Genomic DNA, 25,843 nt, shown 5'->3' with positions numbered 1-25,843 from the left:
ACTAATGAACACAAACACAAACATATCTGGCTTGAAAACATTTTATTAAACATTTCTGGGTATTGCTTCCTCTTTTAAGAATAAAAAAGACATTTCAATACAAACAAATCTTTTTTTTTTAAAGAATTTTTAAAAAATTTATTCATGAGAGACACACACACACACAGAGAGCGAAAGAGAGAGAGAGAGGCAGAGACACAGGCAGGGGAGAAGCAGGCTCCATGCAGGGAGCCCGACTTGGGACTCGATCCCGGGTCTCCAGGGTCACGCCCTGGGCTGAAGGCGGCACTAAACTGCTGAGCAACCCGGGCTTCCCCAATACAAACAAATCTATACTGAAGTTTTTCTCTTTTGTGTAAAGAAATATGAATGAACTGTGCATTAATATTTGACAGGAAAGTAGTTTACTGCCAAAACTTTAAGTATCTCAAGAACACAACAAATTCTAAACACACTAGGCGCATGCTGTTACTTCCACATTCTTGGGAATGGTCAACGATTAGCTTGTCTATGGCTTAGGATCTGTTTCTATGCTGGCTTCTTGAGCTTCTTCTACCTCTGAGAGCTTTTCATCATCTGCAATTGAGAAGAACCATGAAACTTCAGTCAAATTTGCTTAAATTATATGTTTAATGAATACATGACAACATTTTTATCCTTTATTAGGTGATATATTTGAAACAAAAATGGCAAAATGGCAGCCTATGACTGTCATCAGCTCACACAGTGTTTGGTTTTAAAAATGCTGTTTTGGTTGCTGGTGTTCATTAGTTAACTCAAAATGTAAAATCTATGTGATAGGATACATTAAAAAAAATCTAGGTTTTAGGTTTTTCTTAAAAACAATAAAAAAAAAAAATAAAGAGGTCATGTAACATAGAAATTTCCAGTTGGAGGGCAGCCCCGGTGGCACAGCGGTTTGGCACCGCCTGCAGTCTGGGGTGTGATCCTGGAGACCCAGGATCGAGTCCCACATCGGGCTCCCTGCATGGAGCCTGCTTCTCCCTCTGTCTGTGTCTCTGTCTCTCTCTTTCTGTGTCAATAAATAAATAAAATCTTAAAAAAAATTCCAGTTGGAGACAGTCAATACAAGGAGCAGGTCTCCAGTTCCCCAAAGCACCTTCCATTCACTGACTATGCAAATGAGCTTATGCACTAATTACTTCACTCACTCACCACTGCCTGCCTGGGTCCTGAATTGTTACTTCATAGCAATAAACTATAATAACCAAGAAGAGTTCCAAATCTATCATCCTTGACTTTCTAAATATGAACCACTGTATGTGTATTTTAACTCAAAGGTGGTTAACAGAAAGCTGAATAGCATGAATACTTTCTAACATCATCCAGCTATATACTTCTGTTCTGAAACTGAAGGTGTACACTCTCAATAAGACGTATATTTTAAAAGGCACGGCCCTGGATCACCTAAAAGTCTAAAACGTCCCATTTGTAAAGGGGAAGGACAGGAAACCTGCATGGTCATCAGTCCCTGCCTATGATCAAATCCTGTCAGGTAGAAATAGCAACCAATCCCTGGCCTGGATGGGTAGTAATTTCCTTGGTCATTATAAATATTCATACTGTGACTATTTCTACTTACTTTCTAGTGTTTGCTGAAGTTCGTGGATGGTACTAAGTAGAACGTGAAACTGTTTCCGTCTCAATTCCAGCTGTATTAATGAGAAAAAATTAATACACATTGATCTATACACATATACATGTTACAGAGACTAATATATGTGTGCAAATACCTTATCTTCAACACTTTCTTTAATATGTGAAAGATGCTCTAGTTCTTTTCCCAAGGACTCTAGTTCCCTGAAAATAATAAAACAGTATTATAGTTTGCTAATTGGGGGAACAGAATTCAAAATTAATACCTAACTTTTTAGTTACTAAGTAGTATTTTAAAAATTTTAAAAAAGGACAAGAAATGGGACTGCCTGGGTGGCTCAGTGGTTGAGCGCCTCCCTTTGGCCCAGGGTGTGATCCTGAAGTCCCAGGATCAAGTCCCGCATTGGGCTCCCTGCAGGGAGCCTGCTTCTCTTTCTGCCTGTGTCTGTGCCTCTCTCTCTCTGTGTCTTTCATGAATAAATAAATAAATAAAAAATCTTAAAAAAAAAAAGGATAAGAAATTATTATACCCCATTATGATGAAACTTTTAAAGATTTTATTTATTTATTCATTCATTCATTCATTCATTCATGAGAGACGCAGAGAGAAAGAGGCAGAGACATAGGTAGAGAGAGAAGCAGGCTCCCTGCAGGGAGCCCAATGCGGGACTTGATCCCAGGACTCTAGGATCATGCCCTGGGCGGAAGGCAGGCACTCAACTGCTGAGTCACCCAGGTGTCCCCATGATGAAACTTTCAAGCTAGGGATGATCTCTTCTTAAATTCTAAGTATGCACTTTTTTTTATTAAATCAAATTTCCTGATAATTTTTAAAACATAGGAAAACACAGATAATAGATTATCACACCCCAAGAATTGGTAACTTTTAACATTTTATCATACTTATTTGACAAAAAATGTCTGTCTTCTTTCTTTTTTCTCCCTTGGTAAAAGAAATAAAACATTGCAGATTAACTTGAAATCTTCTTAGAACCTTATTGGCTGTCCTCTATACCAGACCTTTTCTCCTCCTCTGCTCCCTACTCACGCAATTACTATATCATTCAATCCTTTATATATATATATATATATATATATATATATATATATATATATATATATTTATTCATGAGAACACAGAGAGAGGCAGAGACATAGGCAAAGGGAGAAGTAGGCTCCCGGTGAAGAGCCCAATGTGGGACTTAATCCCAGGACTTCGGGATCATGCCCTGAGCTGAAGGCAGATGCTCAACCACTGAGCCACCCAAGTGTCCCCCAATCCTTTTCCATACATATATTTGTTTCTCTAAATAATATATGGTATCAGTATATAATGGTGGGTACCTTTTATAAATGGTTATTATTCTGCATGTGTTACAGAGACTTAGGAGTAACTTAAAATTCATTACATCTTCTGTTTTTCTTTTCACTGATTATGTTTTTGAGATCTGAGTTTAAAAAGTATGTATCTAAAAAAAATAGTGTGTATCTAGTTTGCTCTTTTAAATTGCTCATTTAGGGACACCTGGGTGGTTCAGTGGTTGAGCGTCTGCCTTTGGCTCAGGTCATGATCCCAGAGTCCTGGGATCAACTCCTGCATCAGGCTCCTAACGGGGAACCTGCTTCTCCCTCTGCCTATGTCTCTGCTTCTCTCTGTCTTTCATGAATAAATAAATAAAATCTTAAAAAAAAATAAACAGTCATTTAGTATTCTATTATATAACCATACCACATTCTATTTATCTATTTTTGTTTGATATATATTATATGCATTTAATTTAGAATATAGACAGTAAGATCAGAGGAAGGAAAAAATTCAATCAAGCGGTAATAGAATATGTAATTTGGAAGATCTGAACCCCTCCTTCTGAAACAAATTATGTACTTCTGTAAAAATGGAATACATAGACTAATATGTAAATATTTATATATAAAGATAGTTCCTTTCAAAGTAAACTCTAAACTTACCTTAATGTCTCATGCCTGTCTGGATGGTGCTGGATCACTTTTGCTAAAGCATCATATTCTGAAAGATATAAAAATATTTAACAAATTAAGGTTTCTTTGAACATGGATATGAAAAAAATGGACACCTGCACCCCATTGTTTATAGCAGCAATGTCTACAATAGCGAAACTGTGGAAGGAGCCTCGGTGTCCATCGAAAGATGAATGGATAAAGAAGCTGTGGTCTGTGTATACAATGGAATATTACTCAGCCAATAGAAATGACAAATACCCACCATTTGCTTTGACATGGATGGAACTGGAGGGTGTTATGCTGAGTGAAGTCAATCGGAGAAGGACAAACATTATATGGTCTCATTCATTTGGGGAATATAAAAAATAGTGAAAGGGATTAAAGGGGAAAGGAGAGAAAATGAGTGGGAAATATCAGTGAGGGTCATGGAACACGAGAGACTCCTAACTCTGGGAAAGGAACAAGGGGTAGTGGAAAGGGAGGTGGGCGGGGGGATGGAGTGACTGGTGACGGGCACTTGATGGGATGAGCACTGGGTATTATGCTATATGTTGGCAAATCAACACCAATAAAAAATATACAAAAAAAAGCTAAATGTCAAAAAATATGGAAAACTATATCATGATTACTGGTTTTGGAAATAAAATGCAGAATGACTATAAAAAAAACCAAAAAACCAAAAACACTGAGGGATGGAAAGAGTACTGCCAATATCACTTGGTTCAACTCTAACTAAAATGGTGCATGATTTCAAAACTGTTCCAAACAAGGACTTTTGCTCCCACTCTATTTTTCCATTGACTTATCCTTAGGCAGGATATAAGAGGCCAGCATAGTATAAGTGAATTTAGGCTATTTATTGATCATTAAGTGCACCGATTCTAAAGAAGTTCTTACTATTTGCCCAGCAAAGAAAAGATCTGCAGGGTAAATATATCCTACCATTCATTTCAGATCTTAGCAATAGCAAATTATACTTCTCATTCTCATTCTAAAGGTAAAGACTTCAGCAACTTAGAAACGATTTAAAATTCAGAAATGATAAAATTCCTTTCTTTTCCATTGAGACTTCCAAGTTTCCCTGTTATTTCCTGTTAACCTTGACCTGATGAATGGCAGCATTCATTTAAAAGCCTCAACTAATTGAGAAAAACACTGTGAAACCTTTTCAAATGATTTTAGATTGATAATAATTACCAAATAAGTTGGTAAATCCTGCTGTAAATTGGCCACCAAACTTGACCACTTGTATTTTAGGACAAGTTCAAAACCAAACTTTTTATTTTATTTTTTTATTTTTTTTAAAGATTTTATTTATTTATTCATGAGAGACACAGAGAGAGAGAGAGGCAGAGACACAGGCAGAGGGAGAAGCAGGCTCCATGCCGGGAGCCCGACGCGGGACTCGATCCGGGAACTCCAGGATCGCGCCCTGAGCCAAAGGCAGGCGCGCCAAACCGCTGAGCCACCCAGGGATCCCCAAAACCAAACTTTTTAAAATAAGGAACCAAAGATCTTAATTGGCTCATTAAAAAGTAAAATTTATTGTTTTGGAAATCAGCATATTAATTCAATAAAAGTGTGATTAAAATTTTTTTTTTTTTAGATTACAAAATAATACATGATCAGTGCAGGAAAAAAGACCAGATGGTCTTTTTAACCCATAAAAACCCACAGCTCCAAAATAATCTTTAACATTTTCCATTTCCTTCTAGTTTTTCATATATAGGTCACAATTGTGATTATGTATTATTATTATTTTTTTGTATTATATTTTTTAATTTTTTATCTTCCTTTCTTTCCATTTACATTCTAGGAGGAGCAATGTCCTGGCCATTAAAATTATTTTGAAATAGTTTTTATGGACTGCAAGGAGGACATTACCCTAATTAAAAAACAAAAGAGATCAGGACAAAGCTAAATTTTAACCTTTCTCTTATTAGATATTTAGGCAGCTTGCAACTGTTCATTTGTTTTGTACTTAATAAAAACTCACTGAGCTTAAATTCTTTTCTTTTTTCTGGAAAGTAACTCCATGAAACAAACAAATAACAAACATCTAATTTACTTATGTGAATTGCCTTTGCTGATTAGCCATACCATGACTTAGGCAAAGGGGTCTGAAGACAGTTAAAAAAAAAAAAAAAAAAAGAATATTTAAGAAATATTTGGATAATTAGTACAATCCAGAAAAAAAAAAAAAAACAGTTTTTCAGCATAGCCTTCCTCATCCATTTTAAATAATAATACAGTTTTAAAGAATAAGTTTAGCTTCTAATTCTTTTTAATAATGCAGGTTGATTCTTGAAGATTTTACCACACAACATTAAAAACTGCATGAAAATAGTACTCAATAATAAAGTATTTGCACACTAAATCCCACAAAACCCTTACCTTGGCGATTTTTTCGTATTCGCTTTGCTTGAAGAATTTGCTTTTTGCACTCAGCAATTTTTTCATGTGCTCCAGCAATGCTACATTCTATACGAAAAGGTTCTTTTAAAAATAGTTGTAACAACATGTATAATCTTCATCCATTTTCAATTTTAAAATGTGTTAAATTCCATTGCTAATAAAATAGATGCTGGTATTTAAAAAACAGCTATAACCCAAAGTACTGCAATCATACCAGACTACAGTTTTGTAGCTAACGTTTACAATGTTCTATTAATATTGTCATTGTTACTATTTTACCACTAACCAAAGAAAAATGTTAGCAGATATTGTCTCCTTTAGACCATAAAAATTAAAATTACATGGAAACATTAATTTACATTTCTTTACCTATTTCTTTGTAAATTTTTTCATAATTTTCCATTTCTCTGAGATTCATATCATATACCAGCAAAGTTTTGCCCATTGAAAATTCACATTGGGACAGTGTGCTCAGCATACGTTGGTACTGGCTGTATCTAATGAAAAAGAGAAACAGAATGAAGATTTTTTGTGAAATACCAAAGTTGAACCATTCTAGTACAGGCAAAGATTTACCAATTAAATCCTATCAAGTTCTGAATCATTTGCTTTATTTAAAATAATTTAGAATATCTTTCATTTATGTTTAATTTTTCCTAATGTGGTGTACTTGAATTTATAAACTGCTTTAATTACAAGTGCAAAGATAGGCCTGCTGTTCTTACCAATATAAGTTTAAAATACTTTTTAAAAATTTATTTATTTTTAACTTTTTAAAGGGAGAAGCAGACTCCCCCCAGGGAACCCAACATGGGACTCGATCCTAGGACTCCAGGATCACGACCTGAGCCAAAGGCAGATGCTCAACCACTGAGCCACCCCGGTGTCCCACTTTTTAAAATCTTTTAATCAAGATAATTTCTTATTCTCACAATTTTTTCACTCTTTATAATGATTTATGTGAAAAGCTAATTCAAGTGAGGGAAATTTTTCTAAGGCAAAAAGAGTTATTAAATATATATAAAATCTTGCAACTTTTTATTAGCTTATTTAAAAAAGAGAAAATTGAGGCACCTGGCTGGCTCAGTTGGTAGCGCAGGCAACTCTTGATCTCAGAGTTGTGAGTTCAAGCCCCACATTGAGCCTAGAGCTTACTTAAGAAAAAAAAAAAAAAACCTGAAAAGAGAAAATTTCATTTAGATATTTTATTTAACTAAATGTTTCTCTGCTAAAAGTGACCAGCTTAATGAGCCAGAATTTAATGCTTGTTTCTTACCACTACACTTTCTGCACATTTTAATAAACATAAAGCAGGCCTCTGAAGAGAAATAAAGGCTAGAAAAATCTATACTTGGATGAACCCAGAGTTGCCTCCACTGGACATTGAAGGTGAGTGAAAATCTGAAATATTGACAGGCCCGTCTATTGGTTTAAACTCTCATCAGGACATTGGTATAGAAACAACAGTGAGATGAAATACCCCTCTTCCTGGGACCCGGAGTTGCACCATTTAATGAAACTTTTCACTAGCAGATTGATTCTTCGATCATCTCCGGCACCATCTCCATCAATTAAGAGACGCTTCCGTATGACTTCGTCTGGAGGGAAGAACAATGTGAATTAAAATGATGGTCTGGCTCTTGTTAACTTTCAGGGACAAATAACCAATATCACAACTTATTCATTTATCTAAAAGAAAACCACTGAGATGCAAATATACTTCATGCCACTACACTGTTCACTTAAGATGGCTAAGATGGCAAATTTTAGGTCATGTAGGTTTTATTACAATTTATGTATATGTTTTTATGTCACTATAAAGACAGTTATTGAGTGTCTATTGTGTGCCAGGCAGTGTACTAGGGATCAGGGTTATCACCTGTGCTCACAGAACTGGAAATCTTCTGCTGGGGTGCTGAGTAGAAATAGTTTTCAGGTAACATCAAGGAAGTAAGACTATGGTTCTTGGAGAACTTTTGGAAAAACATGTTCACACAGAAGGAAGGCTGAACTGTTCCTGTCTCTGACTAGTGTGAGGTAGTGGTAAAAGGCACAGAAAGAAAACATGTGAAAGAGGTAGTGGCAGATTGGGTGAAAATAATGAGAGATGGGTCAGAGAAATGGGAATGGATTTGTAGGAAAAAAAGAGTAATTTAGTTATTACATCTGTGATGTTTCTTTCCCCATGAAGACTTTTTTTTTTTTTTTAAACATGTTTGTCTCACTTTGCTCCAAGGGAAAGAAAAAGAAAATGAAATCAAAGGGCATATAATAACAATGAGTAATAAGTGGAGCTCCAATCTGCCTGTCTGGCAGCCCTGAGCTAGTGTTCTTGCTGGACAAAATAATGCTGGATCATGACAAGAGAAAGGGCATACTGAAACCCAAGAAAACATAATTTTTAAAAAAGATTTATTTATTTACGTTAGAGAGAGAGAGAGAGAGAGCTAGAGCATGCCGGGAAAGGGGCAGGAGAGAATCCCCAAGCCAACTCCTCCACTAAGCAGCTAGCTCACATGACTTGAACCAAAACCAAGAGTTGGAGGCTTAACCAACTGAGCCACCTAGGTACCCCAAACATAATTTTCATCTATCAGTTTGGCAAAGATCAAAATACCCAATAAAAAGCATTCACAAGGATACTGAGAGAAACAGCACTTACACTGATGAGATGTAAACTGGTATGCTCTTTGTGGGGCAAATGGGCTATAACAAACAATATTTAAAAGGCACATATCTTTTTTTTGACCCCAGAGCTCCAATTCTAGGAATTCGTCCCATAGATAACATGTGTACCCAACCACAAAGATAAATGTAAAGGGATGTTCTTAGTGCTGTTTGTAGTAGGAAGACTGCAAACCTAAACATGTACCAATAAGAGACTGGTTAAGTTATGAAAACTTCATATAATGTAATATTATGCAGCCAATAGTGTAGATGTATACACTGCTGCCAAAAAATCTCCTTTGGTACATGAAGTGAAATGAAAACAAAACAGGTGCAGAGAAGCACACAGTTTGCTGCCATTTGTATAGAAAAGGAGGAGGCTTTGTGTATGTATGTGGATGCACATGTGCACATCACACATGTATGTGTGTACTCAGAATATCTTTGGAAGGAACACAAAAAACTGGTGATAGTGGTTTCTTCTGGTGAGAGGGACTACAGAGAGGATGAGAAAAAATTTAATTTTCTGTATCGTTTCACCAAATTGTGTTTGCTTTTCACCACGTGCATGCATTATTTTTTTTTAAATGAATTTTAAAGTGTGAATAATTCCTGGAGAGCCTGCATGATGAATCAACAGCAAAATCTTTAAACAATAGTTCCTGTGCGTAGGCAGAAGTATTTTTGAGTGCAGGTGCAGTGGAGATAAACTTTTGGAAGGCAGGTGGCTGCAGTTTTAAAATCTGTTCTGTGACATCAGATAAACATTTTTAGAATTGGGTTTTGTTCTCAGAGTCATGGCTTTGACAGGCAGCTCAAGTTATCGATTCATCACTTATTTTAATTTTACACTTTTAAAATACAAACTAATACTTTCAGTTTTTGACCACCAACAATGTTATTTGAGGAGCCTGAGACAAAACAGTTCTCAAAGAGATTAAAATGCAGAAAATGAATTTTTTTTATTACACATATGCTTTAACTTTGTTAAAAGTAAATCTCCAGCAGGTGAGCAGTCTGATGTTTGACACTGTTCAATTCCTTTCTTTTGTTCAATTTCTCGTTTTCTTATCTTTGCTCTCCCATACCCCACCCCTGAACAAACCCCATCTTCCTCCCAGATACCTGGGCATCCTACTCTATTGAGGACCAGGGATAATAGGGAACAGCAAAATTGGAGAATAAATACCCTAAGGGGGAAACTACTACCACTGCTGGTTTTTCAAGAGCTTTTTAAGTTTTGGTGACTAACTAAAAATGTTTCAAGCACATTTTGCGATCATTCCAGCTGCATATTTAAGATCTGTGTACTTTGGGAATCCCTGGGTGGCTCAGCGGTTTAGCGCCTGCCTTCGGCCCAGGGTGTGATCCTGGAGTCCCGGGATCGAGTCCCACGTCAAGCTCCCTGCATGGAGCCTGCTTCTCCCTCTGCCTGTGTCTCTGCTGTCTCTCATGAGTAAATAAATAAAGTATTTAAAAAAATATCTATGTACTTTTATATATGCAATATCCCAATTATAAAAGTTTTTGAAAAGTGTTTAGAACACTGTACAGGCCAAATAACCTTGGGGAAAAGGTTCATGAGGACCTTATGTCTTATTCATTCTGTTTCCTCTCCAACCTTTCACATGGGTCTTTACACTTCTGGTGGTCAATAAATATTTTTAAATTAGACTTGTGGTGCCTGCCTGGGACTATTTGCCCTCCACAGAGCTTTCTCTCTCTCTTTCTTTCTCCAAAGACTTTATTTATTTATTCATGAGAGACACAGAGAGAGAGGCAGAGAGAGAGAAGCAGGCTCCATGCAAGGGGCCCGACATGGGACTTGATCCCAGGTCTCCAGGATCACGCCCTGGGCTGAAGGCAGTGCTAAACCACTGAGCCACCTGGGCTGCCCAGAGCTTTGTTTCAATAAAACACTAACAAGGACCAGCAGGCAACTATCTTATTTTCAGGTCCGAAGCAGAGATTTCTCTTCTTGTACAAAAGACATGAATACTTGATCCATGAGCACATGTGTCCATAGGGTACTGGAGTGGTTCTGAGGATGTGAGATAAAGACCTGAACTCTTTCGCTCTGGGTAGAGAAATAACATGTATATGAACACACATGCAGAGGAGGCTAGCATTGTTGAGTGAGTGATGCAGAAATGCACCAAAAGAGATTAGGAGGACAGCAACTTTTGGCTTGGGGGAATCAGGGCAAGTGCAATTTGGGCGCTCATTTCATACTTAAAAATCATCAATCAATGGGGTGCCTGGGTGACTTGTTGGTTAAGCATCTGACTCCTGGTTTTCTGTTCAGGTCCTGATCTCAGGGTCATGTGATTGAACCCTATGTTGGACTCTGCACAGAGTCTGCTTGTCCCTTTCCTTCTGCTCCCCCTCTCCTCACGTTTCCCCCCCCCCTCAAATAAATAAAAATAGAATAACATCTTTACAAAAATCATCAATCAAGAAATCTATAAAGTATTTTAACAACATCTACCTAAACTTCAAAGAACATATACCCTTTGGCCCAACAATTCTAGATAAGCTTGCCTGTATGCAATATGACTATGTCCATGAACCAGGCACTATATAAATTTTGGTACAAGAATATCATGGAATACTATGAAGCCATAAAGAAAAAACAAAGAGTGAGGAAATGTTTATGTGCTTATACAGAGATCACTTAAGATAACTTGATAAAAGAGCAAGGTGAAGAACAGTATGTATAGCATGTTTCCTTTCACACATGGATTTTAAATGAGGGGGGAAATGAGAATATATGCTTATATTCATACAAATACCCTGAAATGAGATACAAGAAATAAAAGGGGTTATCAAGGGAGAGGGTCAGTGTAAGTGGAATAGAGAACAGGCTGGGAGATGGGGACCTATCTTTTTGTATTATTTGACTTTTGAACCATATGAGCACTCACAATCTGTTAGCCGTTGTTTATAAAAGAAAGTTATGATTATGATGATGGTATCACAGGTGTCTGCATATGTGCAGATGTATCAAATTGTACATATTAAATATGTAGTTCTTTGTATAAAATTATTCCTCATAAAGCTATTTAAAGGGGGGGGCACCTGGCTGGCTCAGTCGGTAGAGCATGCAACTCTTGATCTTGGGGTTGTCAGAGCCCCACACTGGGTATAGAGATTATTTAAAAAAATAAAATCTTTGGGGAACCTGGTTTGCACAGTCAGTCGAGCCTCCAAATTTTGATTTTGGCTCAGGTTGTGATCGCAGGGCCTGAGTGGGGCTCTGTGCTCAACATGGAGTCTACTTAAGACTCTCCCTCTGCCCCTCCCCCTGCAAATAAATAAATCTTAAAAATATATTTAAATAAATAAATATTTAATAAGAGGAAAAACATTAAAAAGCAAGCTAAAGTTCCTTCCCTGTCCCTATCCCAGGCAGGGAGAAGAAAGCTGTGAGCTCTAGTAGAGGTGGAAAATGAAAGTTTGGATGTGGAACATGTGAACATTAGAACATTAAAAAGGTTGGACAGATCTTGGGACCTAAGGACAAAAAGACAGAGGTCAGAAAGTGGGAGATGCACTAGTGAATGCCATACTAGTGGACTTGGACCTTGCCGGTAGGCAGCTAAGAGTTGTTTAAGATTTAGGAGCAGGATTTTCTAGGAGGATTAAGCTGATGGCAATGTACAAAATGGACTGCAGCTGGGAAAAGCCTAAAGGCAGGGAATCTATTAGAAGGCTTCCAAAGCACATGCAGTAGGAGCTAAAATGGCATGAAAGTAAGAAATTAGAATCACAAGTCCTGGGGCAGGTTAGGACGAACAGAGACTAGGTTAGGAAAAGGCAGGGGCTGATGCCAAGGTGCCACGTGTAGGAGTGTGGTAGGTCCAATTCTGGTAGCACCAGAGATTCCCTGTCCCAAGTCCTTCTCCCAATTCAGCCCTATCCCTCTTCCCTCCAAGGGCATTTCTTTCTTCATAGCCAAACCCCTGGGCCAAGGTCAGAAAGTGGGGCCAACGTTCTGGTTAGTCCATATAGGCTTTACTTTGTGTGTGTGTTTTGATGGGGGGGGGGAGGGGGACACCAAATTTCACTTCATCTGTAAAATGGGAATAACATATTTACTATGAAGGAATGCTGTGAAACTTTATGGGAATGAAACTATATAAAGGAGCACAAGGCCTTTTTGATGGGAAAGCAAAACAAAACAAAAACAGCTATCCGTATATTTATGTTAAATTTAATCCACAACTTGTATCATCCTGAAAACGTTAAAAAAATGAGTGAACACCGTGAAAGGTATATTTAAAGATATATAGATACATCTGTATAACCGTGTAGATCTATATTATGTACTTTGGTATTCAGAGTTTTGCCTACGTAAGATTTCTCCCAAACTTGATTCCGTCTCAAGCTTCATATTGTAAAGCCACAGTATCATGTTGTAAGTAACACAGTATAGAGAGTTGTTGCCTAAATGATTCTCTGGTAATAAAAAACTCTGAAATAACCAGATAAAATACAGAGCACTGCTCCAGCAGGAACAAAGTTAAAACAAAAGGTAAAGATGGCAGTTTGAAAACAGACTATCCTTTTTATTTTTTAAAAGATTTTATTTATTTATTCATGAGAAACAGAGAGAGAGAGAGAGAGAGAGAGAGAGAGAGAGAGAGAGGCAGAGAGAGAAGCAGGCTCCTTGCAGGAAACCGGACGTGGGACTCGATCCCAGGTCCCCAGGATCACACCCTGGGCTGAAGGCGGCGCTAAACCACTGAGCCACCAGGGCTGCCCAGCCTAACCTTTTTAAATGTAAAGAACGACTGCTGATGGTTCCTAATGCAGATGACATGAGCTTTATCATTTTTAATGGTATCTCACCAATTAGCAGTAGACCAAACACACCTAAAACATATGACTTCATAAATCATCATCTTTCTTTAAGCTCTCTATAAGCAACTTAAATACTAATATTATTAATTCTGGCAGGCCTTGGCCCACCCTACAAAAACAGTAAGCATGGCTTAGAAACTCTTTTAATGATGTTATCAATATTATTCCTTAGTCATCATGATTGCTTTCTTTACTGACTATGAGGATCAGTGCCATCTGGAAAAGCTTTTAACCCCAAATGCCTAACATCTGCCCCAAGAATACTGCTTTTCCACCTGATTTTAGGCTTGTAGGAAGAATTCCTACTGGATTCAGTTAGAGTTGTACTGTAATTATACCCATCAAATGTCTGCCTGCTATTCAGAATCAATTTAAAATCAGTTATGAAACATGTATGCTCATTAAGCAAACATTTGCTCATTAATTTGGGATACATTTTAGATCTTTGTCTTATATGCTGACCTATACCTAGAAAAAATATGTGATTACTAAGTCACTAAATAAGCCTCAAAAAGTCCTTTCAAGGAGTTAGATTTTTAATACCCCACTTTCCATAAACAGAGAGGCAGGAAGAAATGACTGCTTTACAGTCACTAGACCAACTCTCCTTCTCCAAGCCTCTGGTCTCAGATGACACTGCCATTTTAGCTGTGTTCTCATTTTATCACGGAAAGGACAATCTCTCATAAACCTCGACTAACATTCCTTTCAAAACCCATCATTAAAAACAAAAAAAAAAAACCCATCATTGTTATTCCCTCACAGGAGCTATTAAGACCTTGATTACAAAACAAGTTTTCAGAACATCTTGGAGGAAATATTCAAAAGAGGAAAAAGGAAAACAATTTGGAAGATAATGGTAGGCCAACTTTCAAAACTTCCTTTTTAAGGGATAGGTCAAAGCTTGACAACCAGTAGCAAGAACTTCAAGGTTAATGTAACCTCCTGCTCGGGCTAAGCTACCCTCAAACCGGCCTCCCGAAACTGCAAGACCTCACAGCATAGCAATCTCACCTGCATTTAGGAAAGAGCAATCCTGTGACCTACCAGTGAAGATTAGCATTTCCTTTCTAAAAGCAGTTTAGCAAATAATTCTGTTAGCCTGGAAATGCACCATTTTTTTTTTCTTGGTGTTCCTAAACACTATGGATCCAAACTGAAAAGTATGGGAAGGGACAACAAATTATTTAACACTTTGAGACAGGATGAATTTGAAACAGTTGGCTACTAAGAGCAACGTAGCACTATGCATCAAAAATAAAAGTACAAAAAAAAACATAAAAAAATAAATAAAAAGTACATATATTCTTTAACCTGTCTTCTAGAAATTACTCCCACAGGTATGTGAAGACATCTATACAAATATCTCCATTGGAATACTACTTGTAAGAGTAAAAAACTGGACATAACTAAATGTTTAGTGGAGAATTAATTTTTCTTAAAGATATGAGAGAAAGAGAGAGAGCATTCCTTCACGACGGGGGTGTGGGAGGGGATGGGGTGGGGAGGGAGAAGCTGTCTCCCTGCTGAGCAGGGAGCCTGATATGGTTTTTTTTTTTTTTTTTTTTTAAGATTTTCTTTATTCATGACAGACACACAGAGAGAGAGACAGAGACACAGGCAGAGGGAGAACCAGGCTCCATGTAGGGAGCCCGACGTGGGACTCGATTCCCGGCCTCCAGGATCACACCCCAGGCCGAAGGCGGCGGCACTAAACCGCTGGGCCACCAGGGCTGCCCCTGATATGGGTCTTGATCCCAGGACGCTAAGAGCATGACCTGAGCTGAAGACGGACGCTTAACTGACTGAGCTACCCAGGTAACCTGAGAATTTTAAAAAATATAATAGGACACTACACATTTATACAAAAGAATGAGGTATAAAGAGCTCTAAGATATAATGATTACAGAAGTATAACACATAGAAGAGTGTGTAAATGTTTGCATAAAATTTTAAAGTATATATAAATAGTGGCCAACCAACTAATATATACATAATGCTTGCAATATGCTAAGTGTTTTTTTACATATAAACACACTTAATCTGCGCAACAGCCCTATAGATATTGTTACCCCTATTTTAGCTGTGAAGGAACTGAAAGTTAGTTACTCAAATTAAATGTCCCTGGAAGTAAGGAGTAGAGCTGAGACTCAAACTAACAAGCTTGGCACCAGAGAAGGTGTTTTTCACCCTTTACAGGCACTTAAAAATCATTCTGAAAAGGTACACTGAAGACCAGTTTATAGTGATTACTTCTGAAGAAGGATTAGCCATAGAAGGTGAAGAGGGGAGGGTTTTCACTTGTCACTTGGTGCGTCTTCTCTTGAATTGTCTGACACACATTACTTTTCTTTTAAAAAAACACCAATACTGGTTATCTGGAGAGTGAGCTTATCGGTCATTCTTAGTTATTTTTCTCCGTTTCTTCTACATTGTAAGCTCTATTCTATGTTCTTTAATAAATCTATGATGTGTTAGGAAAAAAAACTGGCTTGACTTATGACAAGAGGAGAGACTAGGGCCATGTAAAAACAGTGTGCATGCAGATTCCTTTTAGATTTATCATTAAATCACCACTGCTCATGGGTTATTAAGCTGAATTACTTATGGCTCATTGCTTTAGATTACTTATGGTAAAATAACACGTAGCCCCTCCTTTCAAGAAGCTTAAAATCACTAAAACAATTTTGAAGGCCAACAATATTAAGTCACAAAATGGCAGTGGAAAGAACAGTAAATAATATGGTTTGCTTTCTCCATGTAAATATTGATCTCTCATGAAATACTTAAGGCTAGTCTAAATACATGGTAATGTCCAAGTCAATTACTTAAGCAAAAATTAAATACATTTTTTTAAAAAAAGAAAAATAGTGTTCAGGTCCTTCTGTTTTTCTCTAGACTTACTTAAATGTTTAGAGTGTGGAGCTAATAAAGTCAAGGTTGAAACTCCAATCTTGCTTTGAGGAACCATTTATCTTGGCTAAAGAAACATTACTTAATAGTTGCCCTGCATCAGTAACCCCTGTGCTGGGATCACAGCCAACAGAACCAAGTGGTCAAATCCATTGGCACTAGTGAAAAAAAGAAAAAGCCAAACAAACTCCGTGACCACAAATGTCCAATTAACATTGGATCAGCAATGGAAATAGGAGTAACAGCAGCAGCAGGCACTTATACAGCATTTATACACTCCTATTTGAGGACCATACATCTTATTTGTTCCTTTCACTCTGAAGAGTGTCCTAGTTTGGACAAGAGATTAAATAGTCAATTCTGAAGTGCTCTACCTATATCATCACACCTCACCCTTGAAGAAACCCTAGAAAGTATGTATTATTATCTTCCTTTTGCAGATGAGAAGGTCAGCTCTGCCGTAGGGCAAGATACACAATCACATTATTAGAAAGCCATAGTCCAGTTCCATTATTCTGTCACATTGTTCAAAGGCATGTTAAAAACAATTATCTCAAGTTCTAACAAGCATATATTCAAGCCTTATACTTTCTAATCAAAAACTCAAAACATGTATACAATAGAATATTACTCAGCTATACAAAAGGAAATCTTGTCATTTGTAAAACTATGGATGGACTCTGCGGGTATTATACTAAATGAAACGAGTCAGAGAAAAACAAATACCATATGATTTCACTTATAAGTGGTATTGAAAAAACAAATGAACAATCCAAAAAAACCAAAACAAAAACAGGTGTTTTTAGAGGGACAGGGTTTTTGGAGGGTGGGCGAAATGAGGGAAGGTCAATTGTATGGTGATGGATGGTAATTAGACTTACCATGACAATCACTTCTGTAGTGCATACAGATATCAAACTATGTTATACACCTGAACCTAATGTTATATACTAATTTTACTTCAATTAAAAAAAAAATACTGTCAAAACCAACAAGCTGTATTCAATGGAATGTACAGTCATACTCTGCTCCCAGCTACCTCCTTCTCATCTCCCATCTGTGCTCTGGCACACTGATGTATGTACATAGTGTTCTTGGTACTGCAAAAGGTGCTTCTGAGTGGCTGGGTCAGTTTAGCATCTGACTCTTGATTTCGGCTCAGGTCGATCTCAAGGTCATGAGATTAAGCCTTGTGGTGGCTGGAGTTGGGTGTGGAGCCTGCTTACGATTCTCTCTCTCTCAAAAAAAAAAAATGCTTCTGAAATGGTTTTTATCAGGGTCTAACACCGTTTAACACCTTTTAAATTGGGATGCCTGGGTGGCTCAGTGGCTGAGTGTCTGCCTTTGGTTTAGGTCGTGATCCCCGGAGTCCCAAGATCGAGTGCCACATTGGACTCCCTGCATAGAGCCTGCTTCTCCCTCTGCCTGTGTTTCTGCCTCTCTCTCTCATGAATAATTTTAAAAAACCTTTAAATTAACACATACAAAATACAAACTGTAAACATAGTTTAACAGTGACAACATAATGCTGGCAACTGGGAGGAGAGAGAATGGCTTTGCCAAGAACTAGCTATGTGACAGTAAGTCACTCACTTCCCAGGACCTTTTATTTTTCCACCTATAAGATGGCAGTGTTGGTGAGAATATCTACAGTTCAGGATCCATAGATGACAATATCATGTCTCTCTCTCCCTCCCTCTGAGGTGGGCAGTTCCTCAAATTAACCAAAGTGTCTTTGTACAGGGTGCAGGGAATAAAGAACTTCTCCAAAAGTCCTAGTCCGATTAGATAGGCAAACTGGTAGGCAAGGATTACGAGGGGACAGCATCCTGCCAGGTACCTCAAACTTGAAATAGGACATCAGCTGTCCTTTTAGCTCGAGACAGGTAGTGGTACTCCTTCAAGAACTTTGCAGGATGACTGTAACTCCTGTCTTTGCTGCCATCATCCTAATCCAAACCCACCTTGACTCTCAAAACACTTCTCACTGGCCTCCCAGCTTCCATTCTTACCTTCCTAAAACCCATTCCCTATACAGCAACCTAGAATGATCAAAAAGAAGTATGGGATTACTAATTTTTCTGCTTAAAAGCCTCCAATCATAGCTAAGTACCCACAGAAGACAATCAAACCTCCTTTCCATGGCTTAGGTGGCTCTGGGCAAGCTCCTGTTTACGTCTCCTTTGGTATCACACTCATCCTGACCCACCAGGATACCACCCCTTATCTTATTCCTTATCTTCTCTACAGGGCAGAACTTATTTTTGCCTCAGGCCCTTGCACTAGTTGTAACCTGTCCAGAATCCTTTCCTGGACTCTTCGCAGGGGTGATGCCTTCAGGCCTTACTCTAAAGGTCACTTTTCAGAAAGGTCATCATACTTGACTGTTGGCAGCCCTCTTCCATTGTGGTCTTTCATATTCCATCCAGTTTGTTCTCGGAATTTAGGTAATTTCAGAGCTTAGTTAGGTTCTTTATCAGAAATTAACTATTATTTGATTGCATGCTACTGCTTCTGTCCTCCAAGCAGAAGCCGGGTCTTCCTCGGTAGTTTATTGCTGTAGACAGCACCTCGAATTGGACCCAGAAGGTATGCAATATATTGTTGATCAATCATACCCACTACTCACTTCTGCTTTTCTTTCTTTTTTTTTTTTTTTTATTTATTTGTTCATGAGAGACACACAGAGAGAGAGGCAGAGACAGAGGGAAGAGCAGGCTCCTTGCAGGTAGCCTGATGCGGAACTAGATCCCAGGACTCCAGGATCATGCCCTGAGCCAAAGGTAGATGCTCAACCACTGAGCCACCCAGGCGTCCCACTTCTGCTTATTTACCAAAATCCCAGTTGATGAAAACCATGTTTACAGAGGATTGCCTGCACAAGTTACAAAGTTACACTTTGTCCATTCTTCTATAACCTAAGTATTCTTAAAACCAATTAGCAAAAAAACCTTGTTCTGAAATAAGGCAGAGCAACAGAAGTGTTCAGTTAAACCACCTGACCTATTGGCTTTCGGATGCTCTTCTTGAGCCTTCTTTGACCTAGCCAGGGATGTGCCAAGAAACAGCCCTATGATCATCAAGAGGTTAAGGATACGACACTAGCTTTTTTTTTTTTTTTTTAAGATTTTATTTATTTATTCATGATAGTCACAGAGGAGAGAGAGAGAGAGGCAGAGACACAGGCAGAGGGAGAAGCAGGCTCCATGCACCGGGAGCCCGACGTGGGATTCGATCCCGGGTCTCCAGGATCACGCCCTGGGCCAAAGGCAGGCGCCAAACCGCTGCGCCACCCAGGGATCCCGACACTAGCTTTTCTTTATGCGTACCCTATATATCAACTTTAACTTCAGTGTTTAAATCAGAAAGTGGGGACACCTGGGTGGCTCAGTGGTTGAGCATCTGCCTTCAGCCCAGGGTGTGATCCTGGAGACCCAGGATCGAGTCCCACATCAGGCTCCCTGCATGGAGCCTGCTTCTCTCTCTGCCTATGTCTCTGCCTCTCTCTCTCTCATGAATAAATAAATAAAATCTTAAAAAAAAAAAAATCAGAAAGTGTCTGTCCTGTGTAACTAATGTTGCCTTCTCTCATGTACACAAGATCACAAGTGGACCATGTCCTGCCTGTTGGTACGAATTAGTACAAGAGTTACTTCTGGCTGTCTTAATGCACCAGATTTAACCCACTGCATTTTCAGGATTACCCTACTTCTAACTTCCTCTTGTCTTCCCTCCTCTCAATGCTCTTTTTGCCCTATTTCCTCATGGATTATTTTTTGTTTTCACATTATGGTGAGCTGCCTTAAATATTGTCTAGAATATGTCGTTTAAATGGATTAAGTATTAAGGGCTACAACAGCAATATATATAAAATAATATGGTTAACAGGTGAAAGGCTAACTTGTTCTAGAAAAGGGAAGAGATGAATATTTGAAGTGGGCCTTGAAGAACAAATGGCAGTTACCAGGCAGAAAAGGGCAATCAATCTGTGCAAATACAGAGATGAAAAAAGCACAGTCCTCATCAAAGGAAAATGAAGGAAAGAGAAATAGACCAATTCTTACATTGAATGGTATTTGTTGGGACGCCTGGGTGACTCAGCAGTTAAGTGCCTGCCTTCGGCTCTGGTCATGATCCTGGGGTATCGGGATTGAGTCCCACATCGGGCTCCCTGCATGGAGCCTGCCTGTCCCTCTGCCTATGTCTCTGCCTCTCTCTGTGTCTCATAAATAAAATCTTAAAAATAATAGTGTTTGTTGAACGTTACTGTATGTTGGACTCAGCGCAAACCACTACAACTTTTATTGCATTTAAACCTTTAAAAAACCCTGAGATTTTTTTTTTTTAAAGGTTTTATTTTTTTATTTGACAGAGAGAGAGTGTGCACAAGTGGGCAGAGTGAGAAGAGAGAAGCAGGCTCCTCACTGAGCAAGAAGCCCACGTGGGGCTTGGTCCCAGGACCCTGGGATCATGACCCAAGCTGAAGGCAGACCCTTAACCGACTGAGCCACCTAGGTGCCCCAGATTTTGTTCTTATCCCCATTTATAAAGAATGAAACTGAGGCTCAAAGAGGTTAATTAACCTATACAAGGTCAGACAGCTTATAAGGGGGAGAGTGGGGTCTCCTGTGGCCTCTAAGGATGTGTGTGTGTGTGTAGAGGGGAGGGGGGGGGCATTTGACTGAAGTTAATACAGTTACTAGAACTCATTTCCCATTTCCTGTGTTGACCCTACCTTAATGAATACATAGAGAGGTAGCACAATCACACAGTCACTAGACAGAAGCCTGGACTAACCACCAGCCCTTCCCCTCACATCCATTCCCATCATCTCTTACTAGGACTAGTGCAGCAGTAGCTGAGCAACCAGATGCACCATAGTGACGAACATGAACTCTGGAGCCAGACTGCCTGGTTTTGAGCTCAGGCTCTATACTTTATTCATTGCAAGAACTCGGGCAGGTTGCTTAACCTCCTTGCATCCTTGCATCTGTAAAATGGAGTTAACAATTAGAACACTCCTTGACACATGATGAGCATAAATGTTAGAACTTAACTCTTCTCTTCCCTTACTTTCATTCTTCACCTAGTGGAGCGTAGCGGGGTTCTTTTTTTTTTTTTTTTCCTTTAAATGCAATTCTGACCACACCACACCAATGTTAAAAACTGTTTCCCGGGCAGCCCCGGTGGCGCCTTCAGCCCGGGGCGTGATCCTGGAGACCTGGGATCCAGTCCCGTGACGGGCTCTCTGCATGGGGCCTGCTTCTCCCTCTGCCTGTGTCTCTGCCTCTTTCTGTGTCTCTATGAATAAAAAACAAAAACAAAAACAAAAACAAAACAAAACAAAAAAACAAAAACCCCGTTTCCTGTTGCCTCAGAAATCTCTGGCTATAACTTCTTAATTTCTAGCCAATATTCATCATCTTTGAGTTCTTTCAACACTTTGGGGCCTTTGCACAAGTGGTTCCCCACCTGGAACACCGGTCCAACTACAACTATTCATTCTTTAAAAATGAGATTAAAAGTAACTGTCTTAGGGAAGCTGATCTTTGAGGACGGATAAGCAAGCTTTGTGACATAGGCCTACAGTTCCCAACCTTGTACTTCCCCCCTGCAGCAACATTTGCCACCCTTGAAACTGATTATCCAAGGTGTCTTTCCACCAGACTGGAATCTGGGGGGGGGGGGGGGGGGAGGGGGGAGGGGGGGGGTAGGTCTTGCCTATTGTTACTGGACCCTGATCCCAAGCAAGGCCTAGCCTAGATAGGACAAATAAAACCGGAATGAGGCAAAGTTGAAATTTCCCACGAAGGTCCTGGACCTTTACGAGCCTCGCACTTCACTACCTCTTACCATGAATTTAGGCCCGCTACTCCACTTCCCACTGCGGGCTCCTTAAAGTGGAGATCCTGCCTGCTGCCCCCCAACTATTCAGAAGCATCTACCCTTCCCGGCCACTGGCTCCTCAGATAAACACGGCGCCCCCGACGTGCCCTTCCCAGGTGTTAAAGAACTTCCTTCCTCCTCCGCTGGAACCTTCGTAGGCGCTCGCTCCAGGTGCCCACCGTGCCCGCCCCGCCCCGCCCCGCGCCCTAGTCTACTTCCGACCTCGGTCCCTGGGTCTCCGCACGCCTGGATCCGCCCTCCCTCTCCACAAACCCAGTCTCCGTCCTCCGATTCCCGCCCGCGAACCAGCGTCCCCCACACAGATACACGCACCGACAAGCCTCCGGCCTCCTCTCCCCCAGGCCGGGCACACTCACTCCCTGATGGTCTCCCAATGCGCGGTCCGCGGCGGTCCTCGCGGGGCGCGGCCCCTCCCCCCCCCCCCCCCGAGGCTGTCGCGATCCGCGGCGCGGTCTGGGGCTGCTGCCCCTCCCGACAGGGCAGAAGGCTCCTCCAGGGTCCCCCTCCGAACGCCGGCACCGCTACGGCTCGGGCCGTGGCGCCCCCCCACAGCCCTCTCACCGCCGGCCGCGCAGGCCCCGCAGGCCCCGCAGGCCCCCGCTTCCTCCCCTTCGCCACTCCGCCGACCCCGTGTGCCCGCCGACCGCCCGGGCCCCTTCCCGGGACCGCCCGCCCGCGGCTCCCGGGCCCCACGCGCGCCCCCGGCACAGCCTCCCCGCGCCCCGAGGAGCGGCCCGGGCGCACGCGGGCCCCGGGGGGGCGGACAGGGGAGCCGTCCCCGCGCCCCGAGCCCCGCGCGGCCTCCGAGCACCAGGCCGGGCGCCCGCGGGCCCCGAGGGGGGAGCCGGGGTCCGGGGCGGCCCGCGGGGCTGGGGGAGCGGCGGGGCAGGCCTCACCGTCAGTCACGGCTCCCATGGCGTGCGCGGCGGCGGCGGCGGCGGCGCAGGCTGAGGCGGCGGTTGGCGGCGGCGGAGGTCAAACTCCCACAATGCAGCCGGGTAAACAGCCATGGAGGAGGAGGCGGCGGCGCCCGCGGCCGCCCGCTCCGCCCGCTCCGCCGCCTGAGCCGCCGCCGCCGCCGCCGCGGGACCCGCGCTCCCGCGCTCCCCGCGCTCCCGCACTGCCCGGGGGCGGCCGCGGCCGGCGCGTGTGGGGGCGAGGCCGGCGGGCGGCGGCGGCCCCGGCTGCAGCCCCGGCCCCCCCGCCCGGCCCACGCCCAGAGGCCGCCCCGGAGGCCGCCGCCTGCCGCCAGGTGAGCTCGCCCGGCCCGGGGAAGGGTGGCGGCCGCGGCGGGGCGGGGGGCGGCGGGGCGGGGGGCACGGCGGGGCGCGCGGGGGGGCGGGTTCCTGCGGACTTGGCGCCCACGCGCGCCGGGGCGGGGCTCGAACGCGGGCACTCGCGCGGGGGCGGCCGGCGAGCCCGAGGCCCCCGCTTCCAGGTCGGGGCAGCCCCCCCTCCCCTCCCCTCCCCTCCCCTCCCCTCCCCTCCCCTCCGGGTGCTCGGCGACCGGGGCCACGAGAAACTTGCAGACCTGCAGGACGACTTGGCGGAGCGGCTGCCCCCGGGGCGCGGAGGGCGCGTCCGTGGCCCGGCCGGGCTGCTCCATTATTATTATTATTATTATTATTATATATTTTTCCTCTTTGACTTTCCAAAAAAAAAAAAGTCTATGCGATTGTCCCCGTCTTAAGGGGAAGTTGAAAGTGCAGTGTGTGGGGGGGGTGGGGGTGGGGGGTGGGGGGGTGCCCCTGGAGTAGCGTTGCCTGGTGTGTGCCGAGTTGACACATTTCCGGAGCAGCGCGCAGGTCACGGCGGCATCTCTTCCCAAAAGTCACTTTGCTTCAACTTGGATGAGTTTCTCGTAAACGGCGACATCGAGGTGGTGAGAGGCGAGAGGAGAGGACAGCCGGCACCGCTGACGGGATCTCCAGTGGGGTAGATGGAGGGAGCTGCATAAGCTGCAGGAAGCCTGTCTGAGTTCCAAGCCGCGCTTTTGGTTGATTTGTGGAGTTATTGCCCAACTTTCCTGACCCCCCCCCCCCAGGATCCCCCCCCACCTCTTCACATCCGGGCTGAAGCAGTTAAGTGAGTTGGACGGGTTTTTTTGTTTTTTTTTTTTTTTTTCTGGTTCCTTGGGAAACTTGGGTTCATTCTCCCAGTTTTCTCTCCGGTCCTTTCAAAGAGGAAGAAGTCGTAAATGCCAACGTATATGGCAGTGAAACGTGTTGAACCTCTACCCGGAGATCAGCATCTGCGAGATTTTATTCACGTGTATGGAGTCGAAACTCCAGCCCTGTTCTTCAGTGGTGTTCTCAACAGTTAGCACCTTTGACTTTTGGCAGAAAGGCGAAAACAAGCGAAAAAATAACACCACTACCACCACCACCACCCCAAACAAACAAACAAATCAGTTTGAAGATTCTGAAGTATAATTTGCCCTCCTCAAGGGTGTGAAGCCCCCCCTGGCCTTAAAATAAGACTGGCTGAAACTCGTGTGTGTGTGTGTGTGTGTGTGTGTGTGTGTGTATGTGTGTGTATGTGTATGGGCATCAGGCTCAGTTCATCTTGGTTTTAGAAGGAGAGAAGATACTCTTAAGACTTACTTTGAATCTTTGGTACTACACACTGTAAATGGAGAGTGCCAGTTGATTATATATCCCAACTGCGTTTTGGTGGGGATGGTTACTGTTTAAAAGATAATTGGTCGAGTGGTGAAATGGTGTTCTGTGTAAGCTACCTGTTAACTTCATCTTATCATATAATGATTTTGAAACAGTATCTAGCGATTTAAAATAATCTTTAGTGTTGTGCATAGGAGAATATCACCATCCCTTGTAACTGTTAAATGTTCCTAAGACATCCAGTCTCATATACATAGATGGAGTCCTGGCCAGACACTTGTATATGTTCATTTTGTGACTTAAAAATACGGTGGACAGTGCTAGAAATTTTGTAAACCAGTAAGACCAAGAGAGATTTGAAAGACTTTAAAGTTTGAGGTATACCTAAAAAATAAACATCTCTGAAAGCTCTTGATCCAAGTAGTTTGAAACACCTCAAAATATGAGCCTTTGTGAGATTTTAAAAATCTGTTCTCCAACCACATAATTTAACTTGCAACTGCACTGATATAGATCTGTATGTTGAACATTTAAGAATTCTCCTAATTGACTTTTCTTCCTATCATAAAAGGACATGTTTTAGTGAATTTTAAAAGTAGTCGTTTTTCATATAATTATATCTTAAAGCATTCATGAATGTTAAAACAGGAAGGACTCGGGCAGCCTGGGTGGCTCAGCAGTTTAGTGCCGCCTTCCGCGCAGGGCCTGATCCTGGAGACCTGGGATAGAGTCCTGCTCCGGCTCCCTGCGTGGAGCCTGCTTCTCCCTTTGCCTGTGTCTCTGCGCCTCTCTCTCTCTCATAAATAAATAAATAAATAAATCCAAAAATAAACAAACAAAAAAAAAACACAGGAAGGACT

General features: G+C 41.7%; 2 protein-coding genes across 9 annotated transcripts in view; one reads left to right on the top strand and one right to left on the bottom strand.

The window, feature by feature from the left end:
* Positions 1 to 25: 25 nt before the first annotated feature.
* THOC7 (THO complex 7) lies at positions 26 to 23,942 on the bottom strand. 5 transcript variants are annotated; one of them, XM_049098231.1, is made up of 9 exons: positions 21,529 to 22,079; positions 21,294 to 21,445; positions 7,493 to 7,610; positions 6,382 to 6,509; positions 5,992 to 6,078; positions 3,586 to 3,643; positions 1,755 to 1,821; positions 1,604 to 1,673; positions 26 to 576 (listed from the first exon to the last, which is right to left on the bottom strand). In XM_049098231.1, exons 4-9 carry the CDS (start codon positions 6,488 to 6,490, stop codon positions 509 to 511), a joined length of 459 nt encoding a protein of 152 aa, XP_048954188.1. In that variant the 5' UTR covers positions 6,491 to 6,509; positions 7,493 to 7,610; positions 21,294 to 21,445; positions 21,529 to 22,079; the 3' UTR covers positions 26 to 508. The 5 variants fall into 5 exon arrangements, with proteins under 5 accessions (XP_048954188.1, XP_048954189.1, XP_025312254.1 ...); XM_049098232.1 differs by lacking the exons at positions 21,294 to 21,445; positions 21,529 to 22,079 and adding an exon at positions 23,894 to 23,942; XM_025456469.3 differs by lacking the exons at positions 21,294 to 21,445; positions 21,529 to 22,079 and adding an exon at positions 23,259 to 23,428.
* The window catches only part of ATXN7 (ataxin 7), a 154,100-nt gene continuing 151,723 nt past the window's right edge, over positions 23,467 to 25,843 (top strand). For all 4 annotated transcript variants that reach the window (XR_007404312.1, XR_007404311.1, XM_049098228.1 and 1 more), the window contains exon 1: positions 23,467 to 23,614. The gene's annotated coding sequence lies outside the window, so the exon portion shown is untranslated. The remainder of the gene's footprint in view (positions 23,615 to 25,843) is intronic.

The sequence above is a fragment of the Canis lupus genome, chromosome 20, assembly GCF_003254725.2.
Source record: "Canis lupus dingo isolate Sandy chromosome 20, ASM325472v2, whole genome shotgun sequence".
In the NCBI taxonomy this organism is placed as follows: Eukaryota; Metazoa; Chordata; class Mammalia; order Carnivora; family Canidae; genus Canis; species Canis lupus.
The sequence above is the reverse complement of the archived record's forward strand: the minus strand, read 5'-3'. Positions and strand labels throughout refer to the sequence as shown.

Excerpts from the sequence above, each read along its gene's own strand:
- THOC7 (XM_025456468.3), bottom strand. Across the intron at positions 3,644-5,991 it reads AATACGAAAAAATCGCCAAG|AATATGATGCTTTAGCAAAA; the intron begins GTAAGGGTTTTG and ends TATATCTTTCAG. Across the intron at positions 1,674-1,754 it reads AAGAAAGTGTTGAAGATAAG|CTGGAATTGAGACGGAAACA; the intron begins GTATTTGCACAC and ends TCATTAATACAG.